Source organism: Mugil cephalus, chromosome 11 (genome assembly GCF_022458985.1).
Source record: "Mugil cephalus isolate CIBA_MC_2020 chromosome 11, CIBA_Mcephalus_1.1, whole genome shotgun sequence".
In the NCBI taxonomy this organism is placed as follows: Eukaryota; Metazoa; Chordata; class Actinopteri; order Mugiliformes; family Mugilidae; genus Mugil; species Mugil cephalus.
In genome coordinates, this window is record NC_061780.1 from 5976544 (window position 1) to 6000018 (window position 23475).

At 42.8% G+C, this 23475-nt stretch overlaps 3 protein-coding genes across 7 annotated transcripts in view; 2 read left to right on the forward strand and 1 right to left on the reverse strand.

Annotated features, from left to right (window-relative positions):
* The window catches only part of cadm4 (cell adhesion molecule 4), a 144109-nt gene extending 132017 nt beyond the window's left edge, over positions 1-12092 (forward strand). For 2 of the 4 annotated variants that reach the window (XM_047597910.1, XM_047597909.1), the window contains exons 7-9: positions 5328-5462; positions 8740-8868; positions 10088-12092. In XM_047597910.1, coding sequence (XP_047453866.1) covers positions 5328-5462; positions 8740-8868; positions 10088-10197 — 374 coding nt within the window. In that variant the 3' untranslated portion in view covers positions 10198-12092. Of the gene's footprint in view, positions 1-5327; positions 5463-8739; positions 8869-9848; positions 9927-10087 lie in introns of all 4 variants that reach the window. The other 2 variants (XM_047597911.1, XM_047597913.1) reach the window with 2 other exon arrangements.
* Positions 12093-14415: 2323 nt separating this feature from the next.
* LOC125016784 (adenosine receptor A1-like) lies at positions 14416-16323 on the reverse strand. Its single transcript, XM_047599471.1, has 2 exons — positions 15956-16323; positions 14416-15281 (listed from the first exon to the last, which is right to left on the reverse strand). The coding sequence occupies exons 1-2, from the start codon at positions 16321-16323 to the stop codon at positions 14420-14422; spliced, it is 1230 nt and encodes a 409-aa protein (XP_047455427.1). The 3' UTR covers positions 14416-14419.
* A 2452-nt stretch (positions 16324-18775) lies between these two features.
* Positions 18776-23099, forward strand: rps19 (ribosomal protein S19). Of its 2 annotated transcripts, none has more exons than XM_047599644.1 (6): positions 18776-18844; positions 19570-19640; positions 19737-19837; positions 20171-20354; positions 21284-21338; positions 23044-23099. In XM_047599644.1, exons 2-6 carry the CDS (start codon positions 19570-19572, stop codon positions 23071-23073), a joined length of 441 nt encoding a protein of 146 aa, XP_047455600.1. In that variant the 5' UTR covers positions 18776-18844; the 3' UTR covers positions 23074-23099. The 2 variants fall into 2 exon arrangements, with proteins under 2 accessions (XP_047455600.1, XP_047455601.1); XM_047599645.1 differs by lacking the exon at positions 18776-18844 and adding an exon at positions 18949-18973.
* Positions 23100-23475: the final 376 nt, after the last annotated feature.

Genomic DNA, 23475 nt, shown 5'->3' on the forward strand with positions numbered 1-23475 from the left:
TCCTGCCCAGAGTGTTAGCGGTTTGGCCTGATTGCGTGCACGTCAGCATCACTCAGGGGGTTTTGCCCTTTTGATCTGCTTGACCCCCTTCTGGCAGCTCCTGTCATTGCACCACAGTTCTCCAGATCAGAAGGGACAAATAAAGGGAATAGAGACAGGATGTGTTATGAACCATTTTTAGACTATCTATCTATCTATCTATCTATCTATCTATCTATCTATCTATCTATCTATCTATCTATCTATCTATCTATCTATCTGTCTGTCTGTCTGTCTCTCTGTCTGTCTATGACACACATAATAGCAGGCTTCAAGGGTGGGAACAGTGGCAAGATGAAAGGTGACATCCCCACCCACTACCCCCTCTCCCGTGTTCTTTCCCCGTTCTCCCCGTGTCTCTCCCTCCGTCCTAGAAGGTTAAACATGTCAAGCTTTGATGCGTGTTGCCACCTCTGTAGCAAAATGTTCAGTCCCTTTCTCTTCCTCCTCAGCCTCCTCCCTCGCCATTTTATAGCTGTCGTCTTCATTCGTTTTTTTCCCTCTTCCGTTTTTTTTGCCCCCCTCTCACATTTCATCATTCCCCTCTTTTATTTATTCCATGCTGTTTCTCGAGCCCGCCGATCAATTAGACGCGTCACATTTGCCTGTTGCCCTATCCAATTGTGAAAGAAACTTTGCTTTCAAATCAAAATGCCGCCGCTAAAATCCATAAAACACCACAAATCCACAAAACCAGCATAAGCCTAGCTCCAGCTTTTCTGCGCCGCACCACAGATTTCCTGCAATCAGCCACTTAAACCCTTTCGCTGTAGCTCGGTGTCTGCGGTGGTTTGCTGTACTTAAAAATAAAACATGTACTCACCCACTGGGCAGATTGTTTCAAATGTTATCTTAAAGAGCTCAGGGTTGTTGATGCAGCCATCATTTTAATCTGTAGACGTCTCAAAGTCGTTCTTGAATTTCCTGAATGTCACAACTAACAATCTGGCTAGCACGGTGATAATTCCTTCTTGAGAAATGTCACATGAACCGCTTGCACTCCGGCTATAATGTTTCCAGCAATATGTGTGTCTTTGCAAATGCTATGACTATAAAGTTTAAAGGGTGCAATGCATCTCAGTCAGTGCCAATAAAAAGCCACAGATTGTTTTTGTGCTGTTAGTGATTGGCTACTTTCAGATAATTACATCTGCTGAGGTTGGAAATAAATGTTATTCCACGTTGTGAAGCATGTTAAAAAGTCCCCAACACCTAAAGTGCGGTTTATACGTACAGGAAATAGATGACTTAACCTACAGACGCAGCATACGTCGGTGCTAGCCGTTTTTTACTCGTATGCTCGTCAGTCTGGGTCACTCTGTAACAACCCACCCAACAGCTAGTTGGCGCTGTCTTTTTTGTGATTTTGTTTCTACTTCCTGCTTCAGTTTCAACAATGGTGACTCAAACCTTTGCCAAAGATGAGTTGTACAAATGCTTGTACCCTCGGACCACCTCAGTGCATCTTTCTTTTATTGATGGGCATGCAGACAGAAATACTAAAGCGTAAATATACTACCAAGCGGACCAATCAGAGCTCTTGGTGCCTGCGTTGCCGAGATGCGTTGGTAGATTTCCAGCTTTCCAACTCCTCCCTTCCTGAACATTTTTTCTCCGGTTCAGTTTGCTTTTCTCACCTCTTTTGCACCTCCCGTCTACTTCTGCTCCCCACTCCTCCTCCACCGCCACCGTTCACCTTGCCACCAGTTTGCCCTCTATTCTACCTTCAGCTGCTGTTCGGTCTGTTTACATGAAGATTGTTTGGCTTTCTTAGAAAAAGCCGTAAGAGAGAGGACTGTAAAGGAGCAGAGGGAGGGAGTTGGGGGTGGATGGCGAGGGCTAGCCCGAAGCGTTGGAAAGAAGGAAGGAGTGCGTGATGGAGGAATGAAAAGGGAGAGACGAAGGGCGGTGGAGGTCGAACGCAGGTTAACATTCAGTACCACAATATGTCAGATAAACGAAATGTCAGTTTAGTTGATTCCCAGCTTCCCCGGAGGGAATCCTGAGGGGCAGAGGAGGAGGAGGAAGCACGGGAAAAGAGGGAGTGCTGGGAAGTGTTTGCGGTAAGGGATGAGTCAGCACAAAAGAAACACATTTTATTGCAGGTGCAGAAAAATCCACTTGTCTCTTCTTCTCATTTCGTGTCAACATACCCTCTGTGAGAATTATCTGCCATCGGGGTCTGTACACTGAGCACAAACTCAGGCAAAAGTGGTTGCCAATATGTTGCAAGTGCTTGAAGCGCTGTCACTTTATGAAGGTATGCGGATTTAATGCCAGTGAAGGAAAACAAAGAGTGAGGAGTGGGAGACTGTCCAGGGAGCAGGGGCCGTGACATGAGGCACTGAAGCAGAGCTTTATTTATTCGACTGATCTGGTCAAATAACTTGGCGTGGGTACCTGCATGCTTGCATGTGTAATTGCAATTAGTGTGCATGCACACTTTGACGCAGTGAAGTTAATTTTCAGAAAGCACTAATGATTTGAATGAGCAGAATAATTAAAAAAAAAAGATGAAGCCTATGTTGATATTGTTTCATCTCTGTGCTGACATTTTATATATTTAATTTTGTATTGTTTATATGCAAAGATTCACGTGCATGTGAATGCATGTGTCTGGAGGAGATTGTTCCTGGTTGTCGAGTAAAAGCCCAGAGGGCTCCCTCATGTAATTGAACTGAGCGGCTGCACTTAGATGAAAAGCCAAGCCAATAAAACCCATTAAAACTGGATTGCATGAGAGGCTGCGGGAGAAGGAAAGAGTGGCAGTAGAAATAGGGAGATCGGAATAATCATATAATAGCAGTGGCATTAATTAATAATAGTCATATATTACATGTAACACATGTACATTCATCTGTGTGTGTATGCATGCTTGCGTGTGTGTGTGCTTATTTCTGCAAAACCGTGGGAAGAGACCAGAGAGACTAATAGTTTCAAGAATGATTCATGGACAGCAGAGTGGAGTGACAGAAAGATGAAAGGATGGGTACATAGTGAGACAGTGAGGGATATTAGGTGACATGTGATTATTCTCTGTCTCCTGGACTGTTGTAATGAGCCGTCAGGATAATTGGAATGAAAAAATACAGACCTCTGTTTAATGAAGTGAGACTTTCAAAAAAAAACACAGATAAAGAATGAAAGTGTAAAAAAGGTTGGAGGCTAGTGGAAGCGGAAGCCAGACTGAGATAATGCAGAGTGATTTTGTTCAAAGAAAAATAGTCTTCAGTGTTGTTTCCTCCACACACGACAATGCACCTGACGATTGAAGTAAATTTAGTGTCCCCAGCCAATCAGTGTTGGCCTTTATGGCCTCAGCAGTAGACTTTCTACCAATGTCTAATAGTCGCTGCACTAGACAACTGGATGGACAACCACTTCTTTGGGCAAGGCCCTCATAAAAAGGAATGCTGAGCAGAAAAGAATAATGGGCCTCATCCAAAATGGTGGTGCGGTGTCCTCAGGCACACCACTGCCAGAATGAGATACGAAGGGAAACGTCATTATCGCAAGTGCCGCCTCATCCATCCCTCGAAATAACACGGGCTGTGTGCCTGATTGGCAGGCATATAGTGTTAATGAATAACAATATGATGTGGAGGAAAAAAAGGACGCTATCAGCCAAGAGAACGACAGCTGTATGGCGCTTTCCTTAATTAAGTTGAAGACAGGCGGTGAGGGAACATCGTCACAGAGGAATGAAACCGGAGAGCCAGCTGAGGCAGCCAAATGAAGGAAGGATGGATTGGTTTTTGAAGAAGGAAGAGAATGAAGGTTGGAGATGCTGGAACAATGATAATAAATAGTTGGAAAGAGTGAGAATTTTTCTTCGGTCATTTGTAGTCGTCAAAAGACATTAATCAGCGTCAGGTTAATTTATGCCGTGACCCCGGCCATTTATCTTCAGCCCCCGGCTTCAAGTGACAACTACATCCACATACAGTGCGCATGTATCCAACACCAGTGCAATGCAGTGCCCTCACACAGGAGACATTTGAATAATGTCTGGGTAATTAAATTTCAGTTCAACTCCATTGCATTTATCCCTCCCTTTTAAGTTTTAGTTCTCCCTTTGTCTTGCATACACAGCGTAATATGCATCATGAACAGTTCTTAACAGAGAAAAAAAAAGACCAAGGCTGTTTGGTGAAAAAAAAAAAAAAAGAAAGGTAGGGGGTGGGAGGTATAGTGCTGACATAAGAAGAGTGCAAAAAGAGATTGATGATCTCAGGGCCAGTGGGAGAAAGGGAGAGAAGAGACAGAGGAATACTTACCAATAAATTACTCCTGAGCAGAAAGGCCAGTGTGGGTGTGTGTGTGTGTGCGGAGGCAATTATGCATTTGTGTGTTAGCACATGTACTTGTATACGTTTGTGTGTATGCGTATGTCCTAGACTAGGAGCCTCACATGTTGCAGTTTTATGGAGATTGTTTGATGAACTGGCAGAAAGCGCTGATGCACACACACACACACACACACACACACACACACACACACACACACACACACACACACACACACACACACACACACACACAAAACTCACGTTCATGCCCATACCTCCATCTCCCTTTTAGTTCTTGTCAGCCGTTATTTTTGTCTTTAACAGCAATATGAACTTGCCTCTTGCTGCCTCTCTACCTACCATTGTGTCTTAGCCATTGATTTGGAAAATGTGTCAAGATCCAAGCTATTGTTCGCCATTGAATGAGACAGTCTCTGCATGGCACCATTCCATTGGGAATGCATCTGTCACAGACAGTGTCTCTGTCTCTCCCTCCATTGTGCCATAGAAAAAGTGTCAGTGATAGAGAATGCGCTCCTATATGTTCCATTTGCCTTATAGATGAATGTCAGTCTGCTAGGTGTTATTCTCTTCAGTCAACTGTTGTAAAGCATGTCCTTTCCATTGTAAGCATTTTTCTTTAACCGCCACAGCTGGTATAGCCGTCTGACAAAAAAATGTTCCTTTCTGACTTACTGCTTGTCAAGAGTTCAAATCAAATCCATTTTAAATGCATGGCCATTTTTGGGGACCATTTGTGACGCTTGTATCTGGTGTGGGAATGACATCAGTCTCAACACATCCAGTTGTGTCCGCCGTCCAATGACAACGGAGCAGATATGAGACTGAATTATTATTCATGAAGCATGTGTTGTGTTGTGTTGTGTTGTGTTGTATATGCAGTGTTCATTTCACTTCGCTGTGTTTAAATGTCCCTGCATGTTGTAGATAATAGCATTTGTGTATATGTGTGTTGTCCCATTCCCTGTCTGTCTGTAGATAATGTGTCAGTCACTACCACGGCCCCTCCCACTCCTCCTCCTTCTACTACTACTACTGATACCACCCAATCCATCATCTCCCATCCTGCCACCCCAACCCTCCTATCACCCAGACTCGGCCCGGACCCGAAAGGTAACCCACACACACACCTTTCCATTCTGCCTTTAATGCCCTCCAACAGATAGCTATGACCTGCAACGGATTAATCATCAAACAATTAGTTTAATTCATTATAAATATGTCTATTGTAAATATGCTGTCGCTGCCATGCTCATTTGGATTGAGAACGGAAGGAAGTGGCTCATTGATTAACTGAAAGCTCTTTCTGCAGGCGCGTTCAATAACCCAAGGTTGTGTTTGACATTTAATTTGCGTACATCTGCCAACTTCCCACTTATATTTTAATCAGCTTTTAAGCTTTATTTTGTAGTACTGCGAAAGAAGAATCATAAAAAAAGACCAATCAATTTGTCGTCTTTCTGGTTATTATTTCAATATCACTATCAGTAATTTAGGACACATATGCAATGAAATGCGGCTCGCGGATCTATGAAGCAGCTCAAACAACGACTGCGGGAAAAACAAGAAGAAGAAGAAGTAGGGGTACTTGTACTTCCATAACTCTTGCAGGTCATAGCCTCTCTGCCCTCCATCTTTCTCCTCGTCCTTCCCCCGCTCTCCTTTGTTGTCTTCCGGTAACTCGGTGGCACCCTCCCACATATCCACTCCCTTTTTCTGCTGCAACCTTCCTTTGCCCTGCATCAACATGAGCATACGGGCCTGCAGATGCTTGGGTATGCACCATGCGCAGCCACCCTCTCTTTTCTTATCGCTGGTTGTTTGATGCCCCCCCTCCCCCAACACACACATACACGCACGCAAGCACACACACACACACACATTGCGCAGTCAGCATTTGTGTACGTATATTTGTGAGTGTGTGTGTCTGTGTGTGTGGTCTGGACTGGGGCTCTTGGTGCTCGGTGGGTACTGTTAATGAATCTGCGTTTAAGGAACTGGCAGCACACCCAGCCTTTAGCTGACTGACGTTAGCCTCCGGAGGCCTGAGAAGGTGCTGCACAACCATATTCGCATGCACCCACAAACACGCTCATAAACAGAAAGAGAGACTGTGAGGGAGAGAAAGATCAAGGATCCAGGTGGTTGTCTAATCATATTCTCCCAGAAGAATATTATGGAGGCAGAAATAAAAAAGGTTGCTTTGACCTACTCCACTACCGTGAATGTGTGCGTGTGGGTGTGTGTTTAACTACACATTCCCTTCACTAGTCTCCCAACGGTTTTATCGGCACAATCTATTTATCTCATATATACACAGTCACACAAATGCATGCTGACGACTGTTCTTCTTCTTACGTAGCGCACATTCAGCTGCGCCCTGTCTCCTCTCCGCTACTTGAAAGGAAAGATGAAGCGAAAGGGGAGTGGGCGGATCCTCCTTGTTCTTCTCTTGCCTCTACCACCATCTATGGCAGGTAGAGGTTGTTCACCTGCTGGGCAAGTGTGGAGATGTCATATAGAGTCTTAAGAAAAGCTAAGACTCGAGCAGTGCGGTGAATGTTTAGCTGATGTTGCCGTATCATCTGAGAGGCTCCTTAGAGAAACAACACACAACTGTCAGTCATTTACCGTTGGAGCTTTGGGCTGAGGAGGACTAAGAACAGATTGGTGTGCGGTAGAAGTAGAGCACTTGAGTGCATGTTTTTTCATCCCTTGTGAAATATCGCTTGAGCACACTGCTCGATCCTGTCTCACAAGAGAATCCAATGTGCAACGTGTCGTCAGACGCATCGATATCCAGTTTAATCGCACATGTGCCAATACTTGATCATGCACGTAACAAGAAATGTGATGCAGTTTGCCAAAGTCCTCGGTGACACGCTTGACCAATAAATGCACTCAAGAATTCACTTTTTTTTCAGCTCCTGCTCTCCTGCTCTCTCTTCTCTTTCTTGCCATCCTCCATCACTCTCTTTCTCTAGTGTTAGCACTGTATTAATCATTCATGTTTTAATTCTGCTCTATCATGGTCCAAGAGCTGCATCAATAACTCTATGCCCTTGCCATCTATTGGCCTTACCAGCTCTTACCCCACATCCACCTCTTCTAAAGGCTTTTGTTATTGTCAGAGACTCAGGCATTGTCTGAGTCCACATATGTTTTTTGAATCACAGACAACCTTCATTCGTATTCCCTTCAGCTTTTAGAAAAAATGCTGCGCACACACATACCCGCTATTGTTGTCGTCAGCTTGTATTTACTGTTGGAATTCAGTGGAAATGCGCACAGATTTGATGGATTTATACCATACATCCCTGTGTGCTTTTCCACTGAAAACTGAAAAATCACTGCTGCTAACTTTCAGTTGATCTGTTCACTGTTTAAATGTCAGAAAATCCTGGAAAAATCTAAATATCTTTAATTGTTTGTGTTTCGATGTCATAGACATAGAATCTGTGACAGAAACCTATTTATCTGTGTTTTCAGACTATTTTTGTGTCCCGATGAGTTGACTCTTTAGAGCAGCACCACTTATTTTACATACAGCGTATGATGTGTTTTCATGTGACCAACATTCCAAACATAAAATGATTCACTTGAAAATCAAACGTTGGCTGGAACGAGTAGATATTTTGCATTTTTGCTTGATAAATGCCTCAAAAATGTGTCAGGTTTGGCATTTGTTTTGTTGACTAACTAATTGAAAATTCCTTTCAACACTAACCCACACTTGGTATTGTTCTGTTTGGTCCTTTACTTTGAAATGGTGTTGATAAAAGGTGATGGTTTATGTTAAATCTGAATCACCCCTTACAGCGTCTGCAGTTGTATACTACAACGTGTCAAAGAATTAAACTTTGCTTTTTTTCTGTGTGCTTTTCTCCCCTGATTTTTGCGGTGAAGTGTTTGGTTTCATTTCCAAGGGCTGCACCACTTGAGCTGTAAACACACTCAAAAGTTTCCCTCCTTCAAAATGCATTGTGCTCTTGACAGGTGCTTGGATGGAGTGGTTTTTACGGAGGCATATATAGTTATTTCTTTATTCACTCTCCTCATTTCTTCTTTTTTTCTCACCTTTTCTGAATGCCTGGCATTCTGTGCAATGGGTGGGGGGTGGGGGGTGGGGGGTGGGAGGGGGGGGGGTGATGAAAGGTGATAATGCAAGCTGGGTGGAAAATATCGACTTGTGTTTTCTCCCGTCTTACTCCCTCCCTTTACCCTCTCCAAGCTGGCGTTTTAATTTTCTTTCTTACTCTCTCCTGCTTTCAGTTTTCGTTCATCTCTTTCTTTGTCTAAATTTCTTTGCCTGCTCTCCTCTCTTTCTGTAGCCCTGTATATCCCTTCCTATAACGCACGCTCATTATTTGTCTTGCTTGCTCTTTCTCAGATCCCAGTGCAGTGGTTGAGACTCACAGTGCAGTCCCATACGCAGTGATAGGTGGTGTTCTGGCACTGCTGGTTTTCACCGTCATCTGTGTCCTCATTGTCACCATCTGGTGTTCTGTCCGACAGAAAGGTAACGAACAAACACGCTCTCATCCAAAATGCACACACACAAAAAAAAGTTTTGTTTTTTCATGAGCAGGGCACGCATTAGGCATTTTATCACATTCTCCACAGGTGCGTTTTCCCAGTTCTGCATTTTCTGAGGCTGTGAAAAAAATCATTAGAGGTCAGTTACTCCCAGAGCCTTCGCAAATAATCTTTTAAACCAAGGTGCAAAATTGTCAGTAGAAAGCTGACAGGATAGGATGCTCCTCTCTAACAAGGCACTGTCCATGATGAACGACCTTGGCGAGAGCGAGGGTGGGGCGGGAAATGTAGGTGTGGTCCCGATGTTTTATGACTATATGTTAGTGTATCAAGGCTCATCTATTAAAAGCAGCCCTTCTACGTTCCCTATCTTTTTAAGTGCCTTCCTATTGGCAGCTTCACGCTGTGCACCACAGCTGCCAAGAAATGATCTGGGAATAGTGTAGCGGGCCGCAACCAGGAAACTTACCCTGTGGCTCGACAGGCCGTCACTCAGCATTCAGTATGACTTGACCACCAATCAGCTGGAAGACAGGGCCATTACAACCAATCAGTGTCGAGACAGGGCCATTAGGGCTTTGTCTTTGGTCCGTTGTGACTGTCAGCACGCTAGTCAACCTCTCTGGTAAGGAGAATGAGAGTGTCACTCACCCCCGGAGTGAAGGGACACTCCAGTGGGAAGATGACTTGAGCCGCTCTTGCTCTCTATAACCCGCGCTGCACAGCATCATTAATCACATGAACCTGAGGGGTGGTGAAATGAGCTTGATGGGTTTTCTGAGTGACACAAATGTGCCATTGTTCTCTGTGTACCTAACATTCCCTCCACCCTTTTCCGTCTATCTCTCTTCCCTTCCTCCTTCTTTCACTCTTTATCATCCTCTGTTGTCTTCCTCCTCTTACCGCTTCCTCCTGTGTCTTTTTGTGTTGCATCCATCCCTCATTCCTAATGTCTGCTGGTAGGCTCATACCGTACACGAGAGCCTATCCTTGCCTGGTATTGATTAACAATCAGTTAACTAATTAATTAATCAGTGATAGGTATGGTACTTAATAATATCAGTGCTAATTGGTTTGATAATGCTGCATGACGCTGCAATGATCATGACGCTTTGCCACCTAACCGTCCCCCTACAATCTCTCCCTCTCTCTCTCTCTCTCTCTCTCCCCCTTTGTCCCTTGCTCTCTTTCTTCTCATTCAGGTTCCTATCTTACTCATGAGGCCAGTGGGTTGGATGAACATGGCGAGGTGCAAGAGGCCTTCCTCAATGGGAACGACGCCAGCCAGGGCAAGAAGGAGTACCTACTGTAGCCCTTCCCTATTCCCTTCTCTTCTGACCTCATGCCCCCACCCCCTTCCTCCCCCGTCTCCCACCTTATATACAACACACACACATGCACACACACACACACACACAAACACACACGTCTATACAATGCGCCATAACCGGCGGCCTTCTGCAAACGACTGTATACAGATACTGCACACAGCCAATCTGCACACAGCCAATCCATCCACTCCATAACGTCCACACACACACACACACATACACACATGCACACACACGTCCAAGAAACCAAGAAAGAGACTGAGAAAAAGAGAGCCTCTAAACCCACCAGCCATTAACGACTGTGCCATATACTGTAAGTCGGAGAAACTGGGAGGGGGGGGGGGGTCGCAGAGAGTGAAAGAGGGAGTCTGAGGGAGGTGAATGTAGACAAAAACAAAATGATGCCATAATTATTTTGATCAAGAGGGAAAGCAGGGAGCACAAAGAACACCGGCACTCTGCCTGTGCAGTCGCCAAAGTGGAATAGGAATTAGAGGCAGATGACTGCTATAATTCCCTGCCTGGAGAATAGAAGAATCCATTTCACAAAGCTCAATCTTTAACTTAAGGAGACAGTGGGAGCAGGGTGTGAGGAGACAATGGGGGAGGCGTTGAGCTGACCAGGAGCTACTGAGTGCTTGATGCTAGCAATATTCTGCTTTTCAAATTGCCAAAGCATCTTGCCTAAAGAGTACAGCTCATACACAATTCCAGTAACACCGGAGAGTGTAAGGCCAAAGTCACAAGGGTGGATCCACACTTCACGAGCGCGCTAACTGTCTTATTGTTGCTATACCTTTTGGGTGGCCTGCCAATTTGCGAAAAAATGGAATTAAAAAATAAAATTGTGATTTTTTTTAAAATTCCTCCCGCTGCAGCAAAGAGGGAAAGGTGGTTCTCTTTCCTTTAAATTTATTCCTCACATCCTCCTTCCACTCTCTTCACCTGTTACCATCTTCTCCCCTTTTTCTCTCTGTCTGCCCCCCTCTATCGCTCCTCCTTTGTTGGCTGGTAATAATGAAAGGATTAGTGTTGGGCTGCGCTCCCGAGAAAGAAGAAAGGAATATGACTTGCTAAGGCATTAAAGAAAAGCGTAATTATTTTAGAATGTCATTAAGAGGATGAAAAGGTTTAAAAGTCTTAATAAGAAGGTTCAGGGGGAGCGATAGCGGAAGGAACGAATGAGAGAGAGGAACGGACGGGTGTCTTTCTGAATGCTACCACACATATGCAGATACATGCACACATCCATACGTACAGTAAACACGTTGACAGAACAAATATACATATCTCTGAATTCATTGTTTGTATAAAAAAAAGAAGAGCAACATAAATTAAATTAAACTTTTAAGAAAACTGTTTACTATTGAAGCGCATTATGAAGCAACTATACTAACACAGAATATTAGCCTATAGAGGTGCAAAGCCGAACAAACTACTGTCCAGTGATCTTTAAAGAAAATAAAGAAAAGAACAAAAAAATATATATATCATTTGTCTTTATGATAAACAGAGGTCTTATTGATTTTTTTATTAATTATAATTATTATTTGAAAAGTTTTGATTGTTGTTACTGTTATTATTATTGCCGTTGTTATTATTATAATTGTAAATGTTAAAGAAATGTGCACTTCTCATGGTTTTGTTTTTGGTTCTACTGTAGAGAAATTGCTGTCATTTTTCACTCTTTTCCTCTTACCTTTCCTCTCTTTCCCGGCCTTTCTCTCTCTTTGTCTCCTGTGCCTAGTTGTCTCTTCTCCTGTCTTTCACTCTTGTTTACTTTAGAGTCCATGTGCCATGGTTGATATATAGCTAACTATTTCTTTATAGGGGAAAGATACAAAGCACGACAAAATAAAAAAGAATCTGAAAATAACCTCGGGGACCATATTTCTTTTTGGATATGTTTACTGTATAATTAGCAGGTGCTGTTTTTGAAATCCTGTGGAAGGAGAACGGGAGATGGAGCACATGGGGAATATATATGTGTGTGGGAAGATAAAGATAAAGGCGGCGGAGACGGTTAGAACTGGCAGCTCAATCAGAATAAACAAAACAGAAGGTTCTGTGCCTGGTCTAATGGATCATAGGAACAGATAGCGAGGAAGAAAGGGTGACAGGAGGGTTGAGTCACATGCACGCAGAAAAAATATGACTCTGCCATTAACTTCTACACAATCAATACCCGATTCTGTCAAGAAGCACTCAACATGTCCATCTGTGTGCAGAGCTAGATTTGAAAGCCGCTGGAGGTCGCGGGGTGATAGATCGATGTGTTTCTCTTCCATCGACGGCAAAGCTCCACGGTCGCCTGTCATAAAGATAGATTGTCAAACGGCAATCAAAGTAATGGACTTGCCAGGCGCTACCAGCATGAGGTGACACTCTGGCCAACAAACAATTCAGTAGACATATCTTCAGTTTATGATGACGCAAAGATAGCGCTGGTAGCTCCTGCTATCAGGCCCGCTGTGGTCGATGAGTAATAAAAGTGAGAATATAGTCCCTTTCTTCAAAACAGACGTGTATGTCCTTCAAACAAAGGTTTTGTCTGTTTGTTTTCCGTGGGATTCACAGCACTCAGTCTGGATGTTGTTTGTTTGTTGTCTGTATCGCCACTCATGGGAACACAAAAGAAAATCAGCAAAAATGTATACGTTTGCACTTCAACCACTGTTTTTCTCTGTATGGAAAGTTTGCAATCACATTAAAATTCACAGAAATTATTGTAGGCTGCGTTTTCTGGTGACTCCATGGAAACCGGTCTGACCATTACGATGACACTATTGCCAGTCCTGATGGTAATCAGACCACCACTGTGATCATAGAGAGCCATTACCACATCAATAAACATAAGGGAAAATAAAGCAAATAAGATAGAGACAAGCCAGACAACAGTTTGCCATGTTCCTTTCTGAGCTCCTGACATGCCGTGAATGCGCCATAATCTGGCCAATAATGGCAGCAAGAAGTCTATGAATAACTCACATAGCCTCTCTCTGAAGCTAGTTTCAATGATTAATGTCCTGGAACGGGTTCACATCAGAGAATTTCCCGTTTATGACCCATTTATGACAGCCATATTTCACTTCTACGAACTGTAGTAAATGAAACAGACAAACTTTTTGTTTTTCTGGCTGCAGCATGGTGGATTAGACACAGCTTGTTGCATCTGTAGAAGCCAGAACTTGTGACCTTAAGATGTTGAGCGCAGTTTATGTTCTTTGCTCCTGGCAGCATGACCCTAGCATGTCAAGGAGGTGTGTACAGAGTGACAGTGTGGCATGAGGCATTGATTGAGGTGGCTGAGTGGGTCTAGGGTAGCATAATCGGGAAGCAGAGAGCTTTCAGGCAGACAGAAAGACAGAACAATTGAACGGGCAGCCGTGTCAGAGAGGCCTTTTCCCTCTTTACCAGAGTCCCCCCGTCAATAATGTGCTTTAGTCCGTGATTCTTATTTTATTTTACAGGTAACAAAAATAGCACACCACCAATTTAAACCCTGAGGAAGAGGGATGGAGGGAGGGAGAGCGAGAGCAGTATTAAGAAACGGTAAATGGAAAAAGAAAAAAAAGGGCATGTTGATTGTCCTGCCTATGCTCTGCAAAAGGAGATGGATTTTTCCTTTTTTCTCCATCAGTGACTTCTCAAAACAGGATAGTTCAAGGCCAGTTTAATATAAACAGCCTGAATATTGTGTCATAACCAGGTTAATTATGTTATCCCCTGCAATCCTATGTCCTCTCTGGACCACTGTATTATTACTGAATGTTTAATTAAACGCTGTCACTCATATATCTACATTATTGCAGATTGGCTTAGAGGAGATTTAAAGGAAGCTTAGAATAAGACCCATAGGAAGAGCAGCCAAAGAAAACAGACATCTGTGATCAGGATAGTGGTTATCATCTGGAGACTTAATTTTCTCACTGACATTTGGTGTGGGACCTGATAATTAACTGGCCTTTTCATTTACGAGTTATTCATAACGTGTGTGCGCAAGGTTGCTGATTAGTTAGGAAGCCAACAACAAACAGGGATATGCTGTATTTATTAAGTCCACAAGTCATTTGTTACAAAGACTTGTTATTTTCTTTGCACACAAAACATGGTGGACACTTTGTTCTAGTATCAAAATTAAGCAGTTTTTGTTTCTGGAAAGAAAAAAAAAACACACAGATCTTCTACTTTGCAAAAAAGAAATCACACCTCTTTGCACACTTTGGCTTTAAGGGAGTGTTTGGCTGAAGACCATGGAGCTGACTGCACCGCCTCGCACAGTGCCATTCTGACAGATTTTCCCCTGGATGTGGCTTCTGCAGGGTGAAGGTTTAGAACGGCAAGACCGAAGGACACCCGTTTCTTCCCCCTTTGTTTCCTCAGGGGAGTGAAGAGGAGCTGGGGGACAAGACTGTACAGCTGGAAGAGGAACAAAGCCGATGCATGCGTCCAGTCAGGAATGTGGGTATTGGGGAGGTAAAACAACATTGCGTGGATAATGTGGAGTGGCAGGCACAGCAGAACTAAAAGAGAGAGGGAAAGGGCCAGGGAACGGACCATTAAGGAATCATGTTTTGGAGGGTCTGCATCATTAAAAGGGCTTTTCCTTGGCTTCATGCATAGCAGCAGGTCTAGATAAATGGCCAGCAGGCAAAGCAAAGGAAGTATGAACACTGTCAACCCCTGAACATAGACTAGATACCGTGGGCTCAGGATATGGTCAGGAGTACAAACGCCCCAGTGACTGCTGTGAATCTCAGCATAGGTGAAGTTGTGTATGTCATTCACATAAAACTTTGACAAGAACCCTCCATAGGGAAGGTACTTCGCTATGACCTCGAGGTCATCGTAATACTTAGGGGGCGGGGTCGTTGGAGCATGGGGTAGAGAACTTGTCCAGTTGCCGCTTAGCCCGAGGCCAGCAGTGCCCTGATCAGTGGCATCTCTTTTCCCGGTGTGGAAGACATCCGAGCCGATGAACTGGGCGAAGGAGGACAGAACCGAGGCCACCCAGCACAGCAGGACCACACACAGGGCTCGCTGACGGGTCACCACTGACGAGTATCTGGCATTCACAGACATGTTGGCAAAATTTGCACGGTGTTAATACTGAGGCTGCACTTTAGTTCCTTCAACTAAAAAAATTATTTAACACAAGCTTGGTGCTACTTTTCCCAGCGTCTGACAGAAATTCAGAATGGATCACAAAACTAAATTCGGTTCTGACTTCTGGACGAAATCTACCCTAATAGTGCCCATAAGGTCCTGAATTGACTCCAAACACATTTAAGCAGTAATTGGTTAACTATTCAGCACAGTTGAACCCTATATAAAAGCAGCGATTATATTGTCTCACCTCCACTGAAATGTTGGATTTATAGAACACAATCGATCAAACTTCTAAGCACTTCAGAGAAACCTTTCAGAGAACCTTCAGAGAAACAGTTTCATGAGCTTTGAACAAACAACCTGTCTTCATGAAACAGAATTCCATACAATGTTCATGTTTTTTCTTTTTTCTTTTCCATTTACACTCTTATTGATTTTCTACCTCTGTTGCTGAAAGCAGGCTTGAGAGTGTTGGTTGATTCTTGCCTCCCTACCCTTACCCACACATTCTTTGTTTATTTTAAGATAGATGTCTTTTCTCAGATATTTAATTGCTAAGTATTAATGTATTTTTTTTTTCTATCTCTCCTCCGCTACTCGTAAATGGATGTAACCCTCTTCTGGACTCACCTGTCTGCCAAATGATGGTGTAGGTGGGCATCCAGTGTAAGTAGCATTAGCAGGAACATGGTAAACTGCCTGACCAGCATGGGGCAACAGACAATGGGAATGCAGGTGTACAGACATTGAGGGGTCCGCAGGTTGAGTAACACGGCCACGGGGACATCCACTGCCCCCCCAATGGCCCCCACCCAGCCCAGGCACAGCAGAAGACAGCACGTGACACTCCCCGGTTGGAGCCTGGCGCCGTGGATTCCGTCTTGGACGTCGGCGACAGCATTGCTGCTGCTGACTGCCATGCACAGCCTCACACTCACCACAATTATAGATACAGATAGGATGCACTGGCACAGGGAGTATAGCCACATATTTTCCATGTCTGGTGGGGGTGGAGGGGGATAAAAGAAAGGGACAAAATGATTTATGGAGGCAAATGATATATTTTTGGATACAGTGCATCATTCATCCTTGATAATAACCCGAATAACGTACTGATGCTTGTTCACTCCCACTCTACTTGTCACTCCTGCCCTATGTTTCGACGTGGCTCTTTAAGCAGTGACTGTCCCTGCAGCATTGTCAAAAGAACAGTCGAACATAAAGAGGAAGGAAGGATAATGGAGGGAATGTTAATGGGAAAAGAGTGGCAAAGGGTAAAGGTTAGAAAGTACAGTTGTAGAAGGAAAGAGAATGTGACGCAAGTTTGTGCTAGGGGCAGAGAGACGGGCAGAGAAAGAGTAGATATTTTGATAGGTATTGGAGAACGTGCCTGGAGAGTGAAAAGGTCAGGCCGGACCCGACTTGACACATCTTCTTTGCTGAGGATGTGAGCACCATGCAAACACAGAGCAACAAGCACCAAGCTGGGTGGCAGCATACTGTTAACACTATTTTCACTCTCCTTCTTTGTCTGATCTTTGTTTTGACTCTTTTCTTCCCTCTGGCTCACAGTGCTTCATCCACACTCACATACTCTCTGAAACACAAATACGCCTAGACGTTTATTCTTATATAAAAGAACACAGGGACCCAATCACATAAGTGCACACTCCCCTGGTGAGCAGTTTTCAGCAAATATATTCAAACATGATTGGCAGCTACAGTCTCACATAAAGCACAGTGGATGAATATTGAAACAGGAGATTTGCTGCCTCAATATGGCACCTGTCCATTCCATGTAATTAGTTTGACCTTTTGAGAACATTTGGAGTTAGTAGTCACTTCCATAATAATCACGACCAGCTAGAATAACTGCTTTATACCACTTCATAATCACTTTACACAGTTGTCTCTTGTCTTACTACTTGAAGGGCCTCAGCAAAATTGATTTACTGAAGTAATTAATGGCGTTCAATCCACCTTGTGAGCGTTTTCAATTCAAGTTGGTTTGTAAGACACTCCCAGTGTAATTAATTCTCTTAATGAATCAATTAGGCTCTTTAACGCATATTTTAGCATAGGCAGAGGCTGCCTAAATATTGATATTCAAAAGGTGCACATTAGAATAAAAAAATTGCCATTACCTGTTGTGAAGACCTGCAATGACACAGATAGTATATACAAAGCTCTAATCTATCTTATGTATGACTTGGCTGGCTTTTTATTTCCCTCCCAGTCTCTATCTCTCCCTCCTACCTATCACTCTAAGTGTCTCCCCCCACTGACGAGTGAACCTGATTCATAAACCTCTGCTTATCAAACTTCCTTCTATATCTCTCCTGTCTCTGCAAACATATCAATTGTGTCAATGTTGGAGCACGGCTGCCCTTTCCATCTGATACATGCAAAGGGCAACGCTGCCTCTGTCAGCCACAGAACTATGTAAATAAGGTACACACACACACACACACACACACTTGCGTGCACATTAGCATGGGTAAGCAATGAAATGTGGGTTATTCTTTGTTCCTGATGCAAAAAAAGAAGAAAATATTTATTTTTCTGTGATTTTTTCCCCCCACAATTTGAGAGATAGTGGAAAATTAGATAGAGTGCTTAACTTCACATTGTGTATTTTGATGGAACGGACGAGAGCTGGAGGCGATGAAGCTGAAGAGAGACATCAAAAAAAGGCACTGTTCCTTGAAACAAAATATGTCCTCAGTAAAGAATATTCTTTTCGGCTTACAGAGTGCCTGTATATATTAACAGTATACCCGTGATTTAAGACAGTTCACTCATTAATATACAAAGTTCATAAAACTCTAATGACAACCAAGAGTCTGGAGCCACTGAAATTGGTTGAGTTTTGTGTGCTCAAACTGTTGAATGAACTTCATTGAGCTGCAGGGCAGACAGTTATAACCCAGAAAATGTGCCCATGTCTCCAAAAAAATCATCCAAGCATACATGTGCACAAATTATTATCCCTGTGTGCCAAGAGAGCTGAGCTCTAGGCAGGGGTGCATTGTGATGTGAAAAGCTGAAATAAATGTTTGTCTAAAGGAAGAAGCAGAGCCTACCAGGAGAAAAGGTTGAAAATTATAACTATGTCGTATGACTACAGCTATGATTAATCAATGATATCAAAACAAATTTCTTTACATCTTCCCTCATTTATGACGCTTTGGTTGCTCCAATGTTTCAGGATAATTAATTCCTCTTTTTATTTGCGAGTTATGTTTGACATGCATATGGTTGAAATAAATTGAATAAAGTCAATCGTGTTATTCGGTAAATAGAGGAGAGTCGAAATCCGGAAAGAATCCCGAAAGAATCTCGATCTGCATTTCTCTGGGTCGGGAAACCAGACAATTATCATGCGGACGGTAAGCCGCGGTGAGCGACATCGGTGGAAAAAACAACGCTCCGATCTCGCGTAAAAGGACGAGATTTGCCCGTTTTAACAGGGGTTGGAAACCCCGTTCCACCCTCTTCCCTTCGCTGTCCACAAGCAAGGTAAAGCGCTATTTTTCCTTCCCCGATTATATCGCACTAAATACCTTCTATTCTGCAGCATTTGCTTCGCAGTTGTGGTCTGGTTGAATTTTAAGTACAGAGTAATAAAGTGGATGAGCATTTCGGGAGGTGTGTAGACATATTTGTCAGTTTTTACAACGATTTAATTTGAATGTTGCTCTCCGTTAGTAATGGCTGCCCCCATGCTACCTCGTTGTGGCCTGGTAGCGAGTTAACTATCGTTCCGAGTACGAGTTTGTTTTAGTTACTACTGTAATAAAGTAAAAACTTGAACATTCAGGAAAACGTCATAGTATGTAGTGTTTTGGTAATATTAGTGTATAGTCTGTCGATGTTAGGGAAACGGTCTTCCAAATGTGAGTTGACGGTTACGGAAGCTAGTTATTAAGCTCATGCTAAGCTAAGATGCCGGTTAAAACGTGTTACGTGAAACGAGAGCTTTACTTGTAAAGTTGGGCTAAATGATTTAATTTCTGCTTGTTATTGTTAGAATGGCATTTCTATTTAGTCGCATCACTAGTTTCGCGGATCTCACAGAAATTGCTTGGTGCGAGTTCAACTTATGAGTGTGGAAGTTAAACTCGCACCAAGCTGTTTCTGTGGGGAAGAGAGGTTGTAGTGATGGGGAAAGGTTTAGTTTTTCCATGTTTAGCACAACAGGTGTGCTTCAAATAACAGTGGTTTATCTGTAATATCTTATTCAGATGCCAGGTGTCACAGTGAAAGACGTCAACCAGCAGGAGTTTGTCCGTGCCCTGGCGGCCTTCCTGAAGAAGTAATATATTCATCTTTATATTTACCATTTTCATACACGGTGCCCAGCAGCTGCCTTTCATTGTTCAGTGGTATAACCGTTGCCTCCTGTTTTCAGGTCTGGAAAGCTGAAGGTGCCTGACTGGGTGGACCTCGTCAAGCTGGGCAAGCATAAGGAGCTGGCTCCCAGTGACGAGAACTGGTTCTACATCAGAGCTGGTAAGTTCAATCATTTGTGATGAGAAGTTTCTGTTTTTTTGTTTTTTGTTTTTTTTTATCTGAAATTTACAAAAGTCCATGAACTGAAACCTGAGATGCTTCTTAGGCATCAAGTTCCACTAGTGTTTAAATTTCAAATATTACTCAGGAAATAGAGGATTGGGGCATGTTCTTTCTTTTCATCTAATTTATAATCTTACAGCTAAAATGTCTTCTAAATGAGACTTTGTCAGTGTTCAGAATGCACCCACTTATCCAAACTGTCCAACTTACTCTGTGGATCCTTCCACTGTAAAATGTTGCAATTGACAAATTGTTCGTCTGCTCCTACAGCATCTACAGTTCGTCACCTGTATCTTCGCGGTGGTGCAGGTGTTGGCTCCATGACTAAAATCTATGGCGGTCGCAAGAGGAACGGTGTGTGCCCTGCCCATTACAGTGTAGGATCAAAGAACGTGGCCCGTAAGGTGCTGCAGGCCCTTGAGCTGCTCAAGATGATTGAGAAGGATCCCAATGGGTGCGTACTGATGGTATCCATTATGATACAATCCCAATGAAAGCAAGCCTTATTTGACTGGTTGAATGCAACCTATTTGTACTAAGTCAACATCTATTTGAACACTATACCCAAATAGCAAAGATCAGTGTGTAATAATACTGATGGAACAAAGAAGGTAGCGTCATACTAAAGAAATCTGTTGGTTCATCTATATTGGTCAAGCGCTTCAGTGCAGTTTGGATTTAACACAACGATTAACTTTGCAAAGAGAAACTGCATAGTTTTGCGTTCAGCAGAGTAGTAACAGGGTCCTTACTATACTGACAGTGCATACTCTACAGTAGTGAGACACTAGTTGGTTTGATTCACAATTGTGCTGTTTTGGCCCAGAATAAGAAAATTTGAATCCAGTAAGCACTGAGTTCATTCTAAATCAAACATGAATAAGTTCATGATTGTTTTAGATTCCTACCCCTGATGTGTGTTACTGTAGAGATGGTAGAACACACCTACACTTGTGCCTCTACATGTGCTGGTCCTCAGTAACACATTGTCCTCAGTTTCCCCTGTGTGTTTTTATCTTTACAGAACCATAATCAAACCCATTAAAATGATGCCAGATAACTGAAATCTCTAAATGCACAAACTAGAATTTTGCTCGGCCTGCAATAAAGATCTAATCACACTGTAACAAGAGGACTAATTGATTGCCTTGGTTCCATTCATTTGAAGAGGGAAGAAAATGGAATTGAATTTTGAATTGGCCAATGCTTCATTGTTGAGTATTTGTCGTATGTGTGGAGAATGGATCAGCGGCTTCTAACTGTAATGCTATGGTCAATGTGTCATAAAGAATTTGCCACTAAAGGCTTGAGCAGTTTGTGTATTAAGGTTGATTAGTTCCATTTTATTTCCTCATTTTCCCCTTTTTTTTTTGGTGTCTTCAGTGGTCGCAGACTCACTTCCCAGGGAACCAGAGACCTGGACAGAATTGCTGGCCAGGTGAGGAATAAGTGTCTTAACTTGTTTATTTTTAAAGTTGGCAATGCCATACACTGCCTAACTTTACCAATAACCGCAGTTGTTTTATTTATTTCCTATCAGTTAACTTTTCAGTGAATCTGCTTTTGCAATGTAATAAGGAATGCGCTCGTAAATGTTTTTTGGAACACACACAAAATTGTAACAAAACATTAATTTGTTGCACATATTTTACATTTTTTATTTATTTCAGTTGAACATGTAGTTCACAGCATTTTCAAGACCACATTCCAGCTAATGTTCAATGTTTTGAAACACGTTTTCTGGATAACACAATAGCTGTGGTCCAAGAAAACAAATGACATTTGCTGATGTAGTGAATAATTCTGATGTAGTTGCATACACATGTCGTGCTTCTACACATGATTCTAGTGGAGTGTTGAATGTAACATCAAATCGATTTACTGCACAAATCCTCAACCGTGCTTCGCCATCATTTCTTTTTGGCGCATAACCGGTCACATAATCTACAAAAGGAATCAGCAGCTCAGTGAACTTGGAGACACACTAAACCTTAAATCTGTGTCAAGCATGTTAGTCTGATTTCAGACCTTGGTTTATCTGGTGAATGTAACCGTTTCATGACCATTTTACTGTGGAAATGTAGTGTATAGAAAAGGTTCAGCCTGGTCAAGAAGTATAGTAGAATTTAACTGATCTGGTATCAGACTCTCCAGCTGTTGAATGCTCTCACAACCCCATGTTGGCCAGACGAAGGTTTTGTGCCATACCTTCTATTATCTTTTTTTTTTTTTTACAACCTTCCAACAATCTGAATAGTGCCTTAAGCGTGTGTGATCAGAGTATCATCCCTTCCTTTGATGCGACGCCCTGTATTGTGGGAGTACACGACCCCTGTGTCACTTGAACATGGAAGGCTTTTTAAGGCGCATGTCCTTAGGCAAATTTCTTCTGCCAGCCAACTGCATTATGTGTCTTGTGTGGCACAGTACTGGAATTGTTTGTTAGCTTTCACACACACACAAAAACAAAACAAATCGCAGTTGGGCCTTGTCAAAAATCAGGAGAGAGGCAGCAACGTTGTGATAATCCAAGGGTAAAGGGGTAAACATGAGGAGGAAATTTCATGCTTGGCAAGTCTGCCGTATGGCACCAGTTTTCTCCTTGTTTACCCATGCTAATGAGCAGTATGCAGATGAACAGGCCCGGGCTGGGCCCCGCCTTCCTGCTGTACAAAACTGGCAGGAAACATGTTGGTGTGGCTCCACTACCTCTTGAATCCCTCTTGTGTATTGTAGGTTGATGGCTTTTTGAGAGATTGGTGCTTTTCTCTTGTAAGCGCGCTTCCTGCCAGGTATTACCAATGTATTCATGGTGTTTTGGCAGTAGATGTAACGACTGTTTCTCTTCCAAATATTTTCTTCTCAAGTCGCTGTGAAATTACATTTTGATATCGTCTTAACTCATTTAAGATGCATGTTTCCTACTGAAACACTTGCAGTGAAATTTAAAACTTAAGTGGTAAACCAAGGGAATACAATGAGCAGATGGGACCTTGTTTGATTTCAGTTGAATAAAATGATCTAAAATGACTTTCATTTGCTTCTGGCGTGAAGACTTAAGTTTCTTATTCGCCCACACAAACCTACACAACCACTTTATTTTATGCAGTAATTTATTAATATTTTTGTCTGTTTCTCCACAGGTTGCAGCTGCAAACAAGAAAACTGTGTAATAATAAATCTTTTTGGACAAAGTCAACTGCTGTGCACATTTCTTTGTTTAACTTAACAATTAGTCACATGCTTTTGGGACAGTACTGTGTCAAAAACACTTTAATTGCTCTCTCGACATGTTTCTTGGGCTTTGTTTTTAAGCGATTTATTTTGGGACATAAGATAATTGAAACATTTATGTAGATGTTGAGCCTTTTCCCTGCTGAAGTGTGAACACAATGCACTGAACTCGGTGGAGGGAATGAGGCTTTTACATGAGTTCATCCCCAGCTGATGTCTGGCAGTCTGGTTTAAATGTCATTTTGTCTAAAGGGCACTGAGTGACCATTAGTTTGTGTTGAGATGCTCCCATACTCTGACTTCTGGGCGCCGTCTCATCTGCTTGCAAATCCTTCCTGGGA